This window comes from Pezoporus wallicus, unplaced genomic scaffold (assembly GCF_028554395.1).
Source record: "Pezoporus wallicus isolate ANWC-B61680 ecotype Strahan unplaced genomic scaffold, APGP_CSIRO_Pwel_v1 contig_6464, whole genome shotgun sequence".
In the NCBI taxonomy this organism is placed as follows: Eukaryota; Metazoa; Chordata; class Aves; order Psittaciformes; family Psittacidae; genus Pezoporus; species Pezoporus wallicus.
Genome location: NW_026642130.1, coordinates 2,837,110 through 2,851,104, shown reverse-complemented (window position 1 = coordinate 2,851,104; position 13,995 = coordinate 2,837,110). Strand labels below are relative to the sequence as shown.

At 41.2% G+C, this 13,995-nt stretch overlaps 1 protein-coding gene across 5 annotated transcripts in view; it reads right to left on the bottom strand.

Annotated features, from left to right (window-relative positions):
* Positions 1 to 13,995, bottom strand: part of PKHD1 (PKHD1 ciliary IPT domain containing fibrocystin/polyductin) — a 254,467-nt gene that overhangs the window by 38,340 nt on the left and 202,132 nt on the right. The window contains exon 60 of one of the 5 annotated variants that reach the window (XM_057427482.1): positions 8,433 to 8,755. The exons of the other annotated variants lie outside the window; for them this stretch is intronic. Coding sequence (XP_057283465.1) covers positions 8,643 to 8,755 — 113 coding nt within the window. The 3' untranslated portion in view covers positions 8,433 to 8,642. Of the gene's footprint in view, positions 1 to 8,432; positions 8,756 to 13,995 lie in introns of those variants that run through there. 5 annotated transcript variants of the gene reach the window in all.

Genomic DNA, 13,995 nt, shown 5'->3' with positions numbered 1-13,995 from the left:
GAGCTTTCAGCAGAGATCTCACTTTCTAACCCTCATCTGCCCAAAAAGGCAGTACGTTATGTCAAGCACGTAATGTCAGTTGTCAAAAATTCATTCACATTTTCTTGAATATTATGTTTCCCTGAGATCCAAAAAGGGTTAACAATCCTGGCTGCACTACAGTCAGCAACCTGAATATCCAACCAGAAGGATATATTGTGGAAAGGATCCCTGTACTGCCAAGGACACTGAGGGGAGGAGAAACACAAGGGAATCTTGACATATTGTTTAATTTTGCTCTCAGTGGTTCACAAGGAACAGGAGCTCAGACACAGAGGCCTCGGAAAGTAGAGATCTGAATTTAATAAAGCTGTCTGGAGGGGGAGGAGACAGAGAAAAGAAGTTCATGGAGATTAGAGAGGCAGAGATAGGAAGAGAGGAAAAGAAAGACTGTTATAGCTGACTGGAAAAGAAAGACTGTTATAGCTGACTGGTGATGGCTGTGCCCTTTCAGACTCAAGTGGGCAGAAGTGAAATATTTGTTAAAGAGGTGGGACACTGGCTCATTATGAAAGTAATAAGAAAATAAAAATAATATTTTATGCTTAGAACTTACAGGTCCATGCCACTGTAATGAGGATAGGCAAGAGGCGAGGAAAGACAAGGATAATGGTAAGTTGCTGCAAAGCAATTAATACAGATGCTTGATTTCATTGCAGTTTTGGAGGATATTGGAGTGACCCTTTAAATTCAGAACAGCTACATCTGTGTAAGCATAATTAAGCCCCTGCTTAAGAAAATATCCTCTTTCAAGGTAACAATAAATTTCACATATTAGCAAAATGAGAGGGTCTGTTTCATTCACCACTTCTGCAACCTTTCTCCCATTTCTGCTTGGAGAATAAAAGTTAATTGAAGGCCAATAGGGAGGAGGAGGCTCATCTAATTACCACTGACACTGATAGCCATCTCTGCCAAGCTACCAAGTTGACTTCTTTATAGAGAGCAAATGCACTGTCAAAGCTCCCATCTCGTTATGTTTGGTTTTTTTCTTTTCTTTTCATCAGATTCTGTTTTTTTAGGAAGAAAAAACAAAACAAAACAAAAAAAAAAACAACCAAAAAACCAACCCAAAAGACACCAGAGGGAAAATAAATGCAGATACATTTTTAATGAATACATTTCATTTTCAGAACATGGTAGGCACTTCAGTGCCGGGTGCTGGTATTGCAGTGGGAATTTATCTAATCAGTCCTCCGTGTCTCTGCTTCGACATAATGTGGTCCTGCCGATTAAAGGACTGGAATCATAGCTCTGCATTTTCCTTCTATTTCATACTAAAATTATTGATGTGCTTTGTACAATGTGTAATTGCCATTATTGTACATGTGCCTAGAGCATGTGCAGAGCTGAAATTGGAGTAAATAAGCAAACAAAAATCATACGATAGGATGTCTCTGATGCCGTGGGTGGGTGGGGGTTGGTGCTATGGCATCACAAGCTGAAAACAGGATTTGATACTGCTGTGACTGGTTTTGATAAGGGTGAGATTTGATAAGAATAGAAGAAAGGCTGCTGTGATGCTCTGGTCTGACCTCTTCTTTTTATATAGCACAGACCTTCAGTAAATACCCAAATCAAAGTATACCTCTTTCAGCATCCTGGGTCCAAGCATCACCATCCAGGGACTTTAGAGAGCAGTCCTGATTTACATCACCTGAGGATCTTGCCTCATATCACACTTTCTCTTTTGCTCAGTCTCTTTCTGTCTCTTTCATACACATGCAGTGGATTTGTTCTTTACATTTAATTTATGCAAGTGAGGCACAGAATACATTTCACTAGCGCCAATTAGATACGCACTAATTTCTTCTCTGTGAAATAGCAGTAAGTAATTAATCAGAATTTTGATCACAACTCAGTTGGCAATTCTAATTGCACTTGCCATTTCCACAGCAAATAACAGAATCATTATCTTTTTCTCTTAGCCCTCTCTTCCTAATCATCCCGGGTGCTAGAAGCAAAACATTTCCAAGAACTAGATATTGTCTCTATCAGCCAGCAGCCTTAATACCTTTGGACTGAGAGTTAGTGGGTTCAGTCCATGGCTGTGTTTTATTTCAAGCTTCATCATAATTTTAAAGTGAAAAGCTAGTGGCAGGCTGGCTCCTTGCCTGGGGGAGGGGGGATTCTGCCTCATAAAATTATGAGGAAGGATAAAAGCAAGCAGCTTACTCCATTAAAAACCTTCTGGGAGAGCACTAAAGATGCCTGACCTTTGCACAAGCATCCAGCAGGCATCTATGGGATGTATGGACGTTGATCAGATCTGTATCATCAAAGCCTGTATCTCATCTATGTGGCACAACAACCACATTTTAACTCCAGGCATTACCAGCCACCTGGGTACTGAATAGGATAACCAGGGGAGATCAGTACCCCTTGTTTGACTGAAACAGTGTTTACATGACCATTTAGTGATCATTCTGCTGATCCATGCAAACTGACAGTGCTGGTCTGGAGCAAGAATGTCTTAAGATCATCTGCCTGGAAAGTGTTATGGACAAGGGTTTATGGAGACTGGACTCCCCTTTGCTATGCTCTGAAAAAGCTGACAGTGAGATACTCCTCAGATGGCTTTGAGTTGAAAGAGAAGAGGAAGAGGAAAGGAGAATTACCATTTAGGAGCTGAGCCCTGTGGGGAGCTGAGGATGTACCTACACTAGGTCCAGCCTTCAAATCCAGAGTGACATGTCACCTTATGCTGCTAGAAGAAAGGTTTCCAAGGACCTGATAGCTACACTCTGGTTTAATAATCAGATTCTTCATATAGTTCAGGCCAGATGGTTAATATTTTTGTAAGTAATCTGAAACCACACAAAGTAAGTTAGGAATAAACACCAAACTGAGATATCAAAACTGTCCACTTAATAACTAGTAAAAAGAGGTTTACAAGTGACAATACACTCCACTTTATGCTAAAAATCTCTGCACAGAATATGTTGTGAACCTGAATATCTCTAATTCAATCCTTACATACAATTTGAGCAAGCAGTATCAGTGAAGACTTATTTTAAAGCCTTTTCAAGCACCTCCTGTACTCCCCAAATCTGTTTCTTCCTTGCCCTAACCAACAGAAATCAGGATAAGAACAGGATGGCATCACTCAACCCTTTCCTTTCTTTTGTTTTGGTTTTGGTTGGTGCTCTCACGTTTAGACCATATGTGAGAGATCAATAACAAGGATTTGAGGGGAACTGCAACTGCAACTTTTCAGACTCCTACTCGCAGATGCCAAACCTTTCCCATTAGGAATGGAGAATCACTCTCAACAACAGTGATGCCAATGGGGACTGAAGAGGGATAAAACATCTCAAAACCTAGCTGTGAATATTACAGCCAGGAACAACAACTGAGATTTTTTAGTGGGTTGGCTTGCTTTCTTTCATAGAAGACAGAAAAATACAGGCAGAATGAATATCTGAACAAAGACATTTCTTCTTATGAGGTTGTGGTAGGGATGGCATGTTTAGCATGCTACCCATGCTGGAAAATCTCAGAAGCTTTAACCATATATTTTCCAGCCTCACCCCTGCTTTCTGGGACGCAGTGGGAAACAAATGCTTTCCATCAGCCTTAAAAAGAGGTACGATGAGGCTATGTCTACACTTGCGAAGCCTTATGCTTTAGCCCTAGTACTCAGTCACACATATTTTACATTCCTAGAACAGTGCTTGGCATGTTTTTTTTGTCTAGGTCAACTAATTGACTGAAACAGTGTCTAGGAGCTGTGTGAGGTTTAGGGTGACTTGTGACCATCCCATTTTGGATGCAAACAGTCTGGTCTGGAGGATAAGGGATTTTTAATAATTATGCATGTGGCCACACTGAGAGTGAGCTCCAGGGCCATAAAACTGGTTCTGGTTCTTTGCAGTGTACCAGCACAAAGGTAGTCAGAAGGTTTGAGGTCTTTGCAGCAGCATTGTGCAGAGCATTGCCACAATGCTCCCCACTGTTTTTATGAGACATAGAGCAGTCGAATCACAGAATGGTTTGAGTAGGAAAGGCCCTTGAAGACCATCTTGTTCCACCTGCCTGCCATGGGACACCTTCCAATAGACCAGGTTGCTCAAAGTGCCATCCCTAGCCTTGAACGCTGCCAGGGATGGCGCAGCCACAGCTTCTCTGGGCAACCTGTACCAGCGCCTCACCATCCTCACATTGAAGAACTTCTGCCTCCAGGAACAATTTCTTGCTAGTATCTAATCTAAATCTACCCTCTTTCACATATCCCACTTCAAGCAGCTCAGGAGCATGGGAGGCACTGGTAGAGTTAAAATTGAGGTAGCCACCAGCAGGTTTTTCCTAACCAACTATCCATATTCCTATGGAGTCAGAAATGACTGTACTATCTAAACATATCAGACAGAGCCTAAAAAGGCAGAAAATAAAATTAACACATAAGCTGCAAAATAGGAAGATGTCTTTTAATTGACTACAATCAGGACACTTAATCATCTCAGAGTGGGAAAAAAACCCTAAACTAACCAGCAGCTCTTGGAATCTGAGCATCTTTGAAGATCGAGAAAACTGACACAGCACAGATTTATGAAGACAGCATATTATGTCCCAGATCAGCCACAGCAGCCAAAAGAAAAATAGGAGTTTTAAAACCAGAGGCAGTGGGATGCAATCAGACTAGTACAAAAATCATTGACTTCAACACAGATATATAAGTAATAGATGGTCCTGTAGAGACATTCTGGCTACATCTTCACTAGTAAATTTAATGTGCCCAGGAGTATTCCCAGACACCGAGGCCAACTGACATGGTCTGACTGCATTCATCTATTAAACTATCTCAGCTTTCAAAACAGGATGGATTCATCCAACGGACTAACTGGGAATGTTCCTTGGCATACATTAACTCCCAAACTGCACCCAAGAATTGTTTGGGAGAGCATTAATTGGCCCAGAACAAAAGCATGCCAGGGCTGTTGCAACCATTTTTGCAGAGCAGAGGATTGTGTTTCCATGTCTGTGGCCTGGCACCACTTTTTAGCATGGGCATAACACCTATCCACATTAACATCTGCCCCTGGGGATGCTGCCTTGACCACAAATTTAGCTGTGAAATTTAACAGAGGACACAGACCACGTAAGTTAAGGAGGTATCTCGAGTATAAGTAAATGAGCAAGGAAACCTGCAGCCAGTATTAATTCTGGGTTCCTTTGAGAGAAGAGTTCACAACCAGAGGCAAAGATCAAGCAGACATTGTTTGAAATATTTGGCCTTCTTCTGGCATTGTTGGAGGTTGCTGATTTTTTTTTCACATTTAGATCTTTTTAATTTGTTATGCAGTTGTTGCAAAGAAACTATTAGCAGTTTACATGGCTGGAGCTGACATTTTCTTGCAGCAGAAAAATACTTTAAGTGGAGAAAAACAATTCAAGGTGATTATTAAAACTGTTATTAGTGAGGCAGGAAACAAAATTGAGTGGAAGACAAAGAAGGGGGAATCTTGTCACCTCCTAGTTCTTATCTCCCTACTGGAAATGAGCAATAGATTGACAGCAGCTAAAAAGAGACAAGATTACCTACTGCACCTTAATTAATACAGGGAGGATGGATTTGGGAGGATTGGAGTCACCACGGGAGCAAACCTGGGAATAATTTCCTGTGTCTACTCAGTTGTGTCTCTCTAGGTTGATGCAGCTGGAGTCAGCTCTGGTCTTCAGTAATCAGTTGTAATCTTTGAGTTCAATGAGGTTAAGGTCTCATGTAAGTGTGGGAAATACTCTGATATATGGTGACATCAAACAAGCCCCCTTCTCAACTCCTTATGCATGGGCATCCCTCTAATTAAGATGCTCTAGGAAACAGTGGGTGAAACGTGTATGCGTAAACTCTCACAAAACCAAAATAGCTGTGGAAATGCTTACAGATATGTTGAGTAAATACAGGAGCAAGAGTCGGATGAGGTGAGGAGCTTCTACAACACGAGGATTCTGCTGCTAGTGGGCTTTGGAGAAAACAATCTGTTGCTTGCCCTTGCCTTGGGTGAGAACTATGAACCTCAATAAAATATCTTGCTGTTTCTTTTAACTATATGGCATGGTGTGCACAGAAAAATTTGTTCTGAGCACAGGCTCAGAGACATCCTGAGCTGATCCACAGCAGAAATCAATGCCAGGAGGAATTAGAAGACTTACTGGGGCTGTTTGTAAATGCACCTACAGAGAGCAAGAACAAGATCATTAGGTCAGCCCTTTTAGTAGGACCCCAAGCATGTCCAGTGTCATGAACACAACCTCAGCCAACATACATCAGTGCACGATCACACAAGGGACAAGGCAGGAACCATCTCCCAGTCAAGATGGAGACAGAGATCATAGAAGAGACAGACTCTGCTGCCCAGCCTGAGATCTGCCCTTTGAAGGACCAGGGACATACCTTGGCCCTATGTTTCAATCTCCCTTCCTCTTCAGATGCTCCACTGGTGGCTATTTTGCTGCTGTACATAGGACCCCATTGCACATACACAACTGAAAAGACTGAAATTATTGTGGCCTTTCATTTGAGACTTCCTTTGCACCTTCTGCCTGCTTTGTTCCATGGTGCTCATAAGCTTGCTTTTTGAGGGTGAGTCACCTAGATCAGGCTGATCAGGCGATAACCCATTTCCAGGTGACTTGGGAGCAATACTTACACCTGAAAAGTGAGTGGAGGGCATAGCCTGAAGACACTAGGAAATGCAGGAGCATCACCAGCATCAGACAGGGTTACTCCTGAATGCGGTGTTGTTACAAATAGCAATTTGCCTGGAGGCCCATCCAGTTGAATTAGGGAAAAAAAGAACCCTTAATTAACTTAAGAGAGGGCTGATGCAGGGCAATGTGACCTTTTCTCTATGTCACATGCCACACGAATTTTAGCCTCCTTCTGATGCTTTGTCACTGCCAGTCCTTGTTTTTTAGATCACTGGATTGCAGAGAGCTGATGGTGACCAAATGGATTGTGGCAGTAGAAGGAAAGAAAGAGGTGGCTTGACTATTTCAGTGGTCTGTACACCAAAGGCAACAGAATCCCATCATGCCTCTACCACTTATTACCTTGGAATGTAAACATATATATATGTATGCACACTTTAATTCAGATATTACAAAGGCATGGCATCTTGTGTGCATTCAGCTAATGCACACACTTAAAGTAGTTTTGGCAATATTTCACAGAAAAACTAAGAATGGTATCAGTTTACAAAATGGCAAATGGAATTATTTAATGCTGCTGAACTTCCGCATAGATGTGATTGATAGCAACAGAAGGAACTTTCTGCAGTTTTCACCAATCAACTCAATGCGCAGATGCAGTTGCACAATTTACTTAAAATTTGCCATTGAATTAGCCTGCCTCAGCGATGGGAGGGAAACTGTAGTTAACAGCCTCAGTGAAGGCTGATGAGAGTAAAAAGACATTGGGTGAATAAAATAAAGGCTTACAGCAAGGAACTTCTACTCCCTTTGCATGCAGTCTGTACGCATACTCCCTGATACAGATGATTTCTTAATGGGAGTCCTGCAGGTTCAGGAAGACATAACTGAACTTGCATGCCTCTAACCCACGGTGAGGTTTCCCTCTCATATCTATAGAGTTAAGACAGTCATATGGCTGGGACTGCTAGACTCTCTGTAGTTTGGAACAGGCTGAAAACCTCCTGCTTCAGCTGAGAGAAATCAACACCTTGCAAGGGAAATTTATGCATCTTAGATACCTGTTCCAATGCCTGACTACCCTTTCAGTGCAAACTTTTTCCTAAATCCAACCTAAACCTCCCCTGGTGCAGCTTGTGGCCATTACCTCTTGTCTTATCACTTGTTACCTGGGAGAAGAGGCTGATCCCCACCTCACTGCAGCCTCCTTTTAGGTAGTTGTAGAGAGCAGTAAGGTCCCTCCCTGAGCCTTCTCCAGGCTAAACAACCCCCGTTCCCTCAGGTGTTCCTCATAAGGTATGTTCTCCAAACCCTTCACTGGCTTAATTGCCTTTGTCTGGACCTGCTCCAGCACCTCAATATCTCTCTTGCAGTGAAGGACCCAAAACTGAACACAGTATTCGAGATGAGGCCTCACCAGTGCCAAAAAAAGGGGGATTATTATTTTCCTGTACTGCCAAAATATTTCTGATACAGGCCAGGATGCTCTTGGCCTTCTTGGCTGCCTGGACACACTGCTGGTTCACATAGCTCTGTAGCTTTTCATGGGGTTGTTGTGGCTCAGCTGCAGAGCTCAGTATTTTGCCTTGTTGAATCTCATACCACTGGCCACAGCCCATTGATCAGCCTGTCCAGATCCCTCTACAGAGCCTTCCTACTTGTTGTCATCTGCAAATGTACTGAGGGTGCACAGGATACATCTTTTTAGCATACCACAAGGTCTCCCTTGAGACCTAACCCATAGCCCACACCAACAGTGAACTGGAAATTACAGGCCCCAGAAACAAAGGAAAAACAACTTTCATAGCACATGTGATACAGTAAGCCTTGGTCTGCCTGAAAGGAGGGGGACACCTGAACTGGCTGTCCATGGGTGACTGCAGATATTTCTACACTGCTGTCATCCATCTGTGTGGTCTTTGTAAGGTTGGAGTTTGGATGGATCTGGGAGCTCACCAGGCCCTGAGTTTCTCCACAGGTCCTTCTTTGAGAGCTGTGTCAACACAGACATTGAGTTCAGAGGTGCAGGGTTTCATCTCTGAATTAGAGAATTTTTTTGATTGTGCTGTTGAAAAAGAAAATACAAGGAAAAAACACTTCTCAAATTCCCTTGGATAACACTGGCAAAGAAAGACATGTTAGTGTTATACCCACATATAGCTTATGTAGAGCTAAAACCTCAGAATGGCTTGAAAAATGCTTGTCAGTATTCCATTAAATCACTGTGGCTTAAAGTATTAAAGGTTGGTTTTGAAACTTCTTTCAATGAAATCTATGCTTTTTTCTCAGTGAAAACACTTCCAGCTTACTAAACAAACACATGATCATCAGTGTACCTCAGAAAATCCTCTTACATCTCTATTCCACAGTTTAGATTAAAGCTTTTATAGCTTGACTTTAGAATTCAACCACAAGATCAGCTCTGTTTACCTCTGTCTGAGCCTTTGCAGTGCTAATATATTATTTCTGTAACACGAATAGCAAAGAAAAGGAATATAACATGTTCTTGCAGCAACATGTTAATTTTGATATAACCTTCTGGTGCTTGACATTGTGGGCACTAAAATTTTGGCTGTTTAAAGAGAGAAATCAAGTAAGCAAGCAACAAACCCTTACTCATACCAAAAGCCTCCTGAAAGTGCTGGCTGCATTTTTTTTCCTGCAACACAAAGCATTCTCTTGTCAGTCCTGTTGGCAAGGTAGGGTTGTGCCCTGTCAATGCCAAGATAAGCCCTACTAGAACCTATTAATCATGAAACAGCTAACCTGTGAAAGGGGTCTGAAGCTGAATTATGAGGTGAGAACACTAGAGGGTGGAAAGGAAAGACCTATCTTCAAGACCAGACCATCCACAGTAAGGTTTTTGTCTGCCATGGGCTTACTTGAAACCCACAGACCTGGCTGTGCCTCTCTTCCCCTCCCACCCTTTGTTTTACCCGTTCAGGGCTGTAAAATCTTTGCAAAAGGATAATCTGATTGTATGATGGTGCCTAGGATCTCCAGTCCCATTTGCTGCAGTATGATATGCCTTAAACATCTGCAAATACAGAGACTGCTGGTGATAGTAAGATAAAGAGGAATTTGCTCTTGCAGTTCAGGCAATCCGGCATTAAGGTTGTTCATCTGGTGATACAATCCACTTTTATTTCTCACTTCAAAGTTTCTTTTTTCGCCTAGACCCTTCGTCACACTTCCACTAACATGTTCAAGCACTCAGACACATCTAACTTGTGGGAGGAAGCTTCTTTACAGAGAAAACTCTCAGACACAATGGTGATTGCAGAAACCTCATGCAATAAACCAGGACTATTTATTGCCACTTAATCTTAGGCCTCAGATCTGCAGATCCCAGATGTCTTCCTCAGGCTCCAAGTCAAAGTTTTCCAGAGACACAAAGATTGGGTGTTGGGTGTCCAGCTCCTAACAAAATTATTTAAGATTTAGACATATCTTTTCCAAGTGAAAAATCATAAAGTCTTTTGCCAGCAGACCCAAGTTTCACTTCTAGATGACCACAACTGAAGCAACTGAGCTTAGCCTGGGACCAGTTCCTAGTGAATAGGTCACATTGAGATAAAGTCATGATATAGCTGAGAAGACCTGTCCTAATGCTCACTGTAGACTCGGAGTCGGAGCAAAGCCACAACCTGCTCCTTGCAAAAGGTCACAATGACAGCTTTGAGGGAGAATCTTGGCTGGCTTTCAGTTAGGTCTGTTGGGTTATTTTGGATTTTTTAATATTGTTTTTCCTTCTCCTCCAAACTCTAGTAACTCCCAAAGAAAAGCACCTGAATAAAGAGATTTTGCTTTTTGAAAGACCTTCAGCACATCTGCCTCGCACTGGAGCTGCACGAAACGCAGTATTATTTTCCTAAGCAGCCCCCAAACTGTGAATATAAAAGCATGCAAATTCAACACCCACAAAAAAGAGGAATAAGATAATAACCCTGGACAATGAGAAAATTACACAAGTTCACTTTCCATGTCACTATACATTTCCCTTTAAGAATTTCCATTTCCCTTTAAGCAATTCTATTATTCACACATAGCATTTCTAATCATTCTTTCAAGTGTTTCTATGTAACTTATCAGGGTTTAATGAATGCCAGAATAAGCACTAGAGGGAAAATCCACATAACTGGACAGTAACCCAAAGGTTTTAACAAGACCTCTACATTTTTCTTTTTTAATATAATTTTTATTCAAGCATTTTCTGCTTTGATCAGAAAGATGGCTTTTTTATTGGTATTATTATTGACTTTTTCCCACCCACCCTCTTCCATAATCCACCTTCCCATAACTTGTGAGCCCTCCAGGGTTGCAGTGAAGCATTATTAGTTACAAAGGGCTTCTCTGGAAATATAATCTACAAGTAAAATTGGTCAAAGTAAACAAGTTAGCTTCTATTCTGCCTTCTACTGAACCCACACACAGTTTGCAGAGAGAACAGTAAAAACCCCCTGCAAACATCCAACATTAATGTATGAATATGTTAGAGAACAAGACTGACTTCTTTAGTCTGCCATTCATAGAGGTATTATTCACTATTAATAGCAATTCTCAAGAATGACCTGGTGCCTACAAGCTGTCAATCACACAAATTCTGGGACTCCTTATTACTGGAGGTTAGAATAGCTAAAGGAGTGGATGAGACAAGATACATCAACAAATAGGACAGGAATTGGATCTACTTTTAGGTCAAACTGTCCTTGAATTGCTGCTTTGGAAGATGTGGGTAAGAGAAAAAAATGCCTCATCCCTGGAAGGCCAGGTTGGAGGGGGCTATGAACAACCTGGTCTGGTGGAAGGTGACCCTGCCTGTGGCAGGGAGGTTGGAACTGGGTGAGCTTTAAGGTCCTTTCCAACCCAAACCATTCTGTGATTCTATAATAAATGCTTAATATCATTTTCAAAGCAACCACCACCTTTAACAAGACACTAGAAACATGCTAAACTTGATCCTGATTTTGAAGCCAGTCCTGGAGTTTTGTAGGACTCCTGTTTGCACGACACTGTTGTAAGCAGCATTGCGCTTGTACTTGAGCTCTGGCTGGTTTTGAGTTCTTTTCTGTGGAGTGTTATACAGGTATTCACACAGTCAGAGCATTTCTCCAGAGAACTATAGACTTCTCAAGAGCAAGGAATGCTTTAGGTGTGGTCATTGACTTTCTCTGAGCTTCCTTCTTACCTCAGACACAAATTTGAGTGACTGAAAAAGATACTGACTCCTTGAGCCCTAAAGAGTCAAAAGAGAAAGCAGGTGTCCCTCCCTGCACAAAAATGCAAACCAGGCACCTGAAGCAGACTGCACAGGGAGCTGGACAAAGTAGTTTCTCTAAAGCCGACTTGGATGTCTTACACTGCAGCACTGAACAGTAAGGGAGACATCATATAATTTTCCTACACTTAAAAAAATTATCTTATTGGTTCTACTTACACATCTAATGATTTATAATAACTTGTAACATTTAGATTCAGAAGGCTGGAAAAGTCCTCAGCAAGTGACACAGCCTATTCCTCTGCCCAACAGCAAACTATGCTCTACCAGATTTCATTCCTGACAGGTCCTGCTGTTATTTTATATCTCACTTCTCATCTCCCTTTCCAGAGATGTAAAGGCAGTTGTGCCCATCTCCTAAGGCACAGAGACATTACAGTCCAACCCTGCTCCAATGTGAGGTATGTTTTTTAACTGTGGTCACTCCTCAGAGTGATTTGTCACAAGGTGCACCAAATCAGTATCAGAGGTCCAAGAAGAGCCAAGAACTCTCCTCAGGTATTAAGGAAATTATTTTTACTAAGTATCTTCTCCAACTGAATATTTATCCAATATAGCTGTACCCTCTGCTTCTTTCACTTTTATTTTGGTACCACCTTGAACCCATTTGGACACCTTTGATCAGCTAGTGCTATAATCTAGGGGAAAAAAAAGAGTGTTCTTGCAATATGGACCTTATAGGGATGAAACTTCATTTTCAGGCTAGTAACTGTTGCATCTTTAGTGAGCATGGGAAAAAAACAATAAGGCGGCAGACTTACTTTAGTTTTGCAATGTGTTTATTAATTTCAGAGAATGCACCGCAGGAGCAAAGTTTATTAGTGAGTAGGAGGATGTTTCAGGAACTGAGCCCAACTGAAAATAATCAGCTCCCTTTAATTAATTGCATACAGTTTTATTGCATAACTGATGGTTTTAAATGTTGGCCAATTAGCTTGTCAAACACCAAAGTTAAATTTTCTGTTGGTCTCTCAACTAAGGTCCATGCCAAAGTTTTAATTCAACTTGCCTTATCCAAGCAACCAGAAAATAGGGCCTCTTGAAACTGAAATTAGTGAGCAGTTACCCAGATCTGTAAAAAAGAATAGAAAAGACAAAGGAAAAAGAAAGAGACTCAGAAATGCCGGACAGGGCCAACATCTGACTCAGGTCTATGACCCCCATTCTGGGGTAGATTACAGTTGCAACTTTACCTGGTCTTGACAACTTGTTTTTTAAGACAAGTTAAGGTACTGCTGCGAATTTAATGTGCTTACAACACATAAGAAAAAAGGATAAAAAGCCAACATCATACCTTTGAAAATAAAAATTGTTCCAGAATAGCTTATGATGCTTCAGTATGACAGTTGCCTCACTACCTGCGTGTCTCTTTTCCCAGCAACTGAAGAATGCAGTATGATTTTACAATCATATATATTTATATATTTACACATGAAAATGAATATAAAGTTTCATATGGTAAGTTAACAACAATGTTCTTGTCATAATCTTAGACTAAGTATTCAACATATCTATCCCAGATAAAAATCTTTATTTTCCAGTCTCTTAAATGCAATGCCAGTGAGTTGACTTTTTCCCAAAGCACTGTATTCTACAAAAATACATTAGAAAATTAATATGTTCTTTTAGCTAATTATTTTATCTAATAATTAGATTAATAGTCATGGTACATATCCTGAGAACCCCAAGGTGCTCATTGTGTCAGCTACGTGTGCTTTGAACTTGGTAATGACATTCATAAATATAAAATAGATGCTTTAAAAATGAAGATTATGCATGTTTTGGCTCAGTAATTGCTTTTGGGTGTACCAAACTCTTGGTCCAAGCATAGTCAACATTTGCAGCTTCATTACCTAAAATACTCTGTCCTGAGTGCACTAGAGATGAAACTGAGATGGATGGTTTCTGCACTTCCTACTATTTTGGTGTTCATATCACCCAGACCACATCTACACCAGTAAACCAAATAGTGTTAGCGTGTGATCTCACACATTGGGTAACGATCACCCATAGACTTTAACCATTAG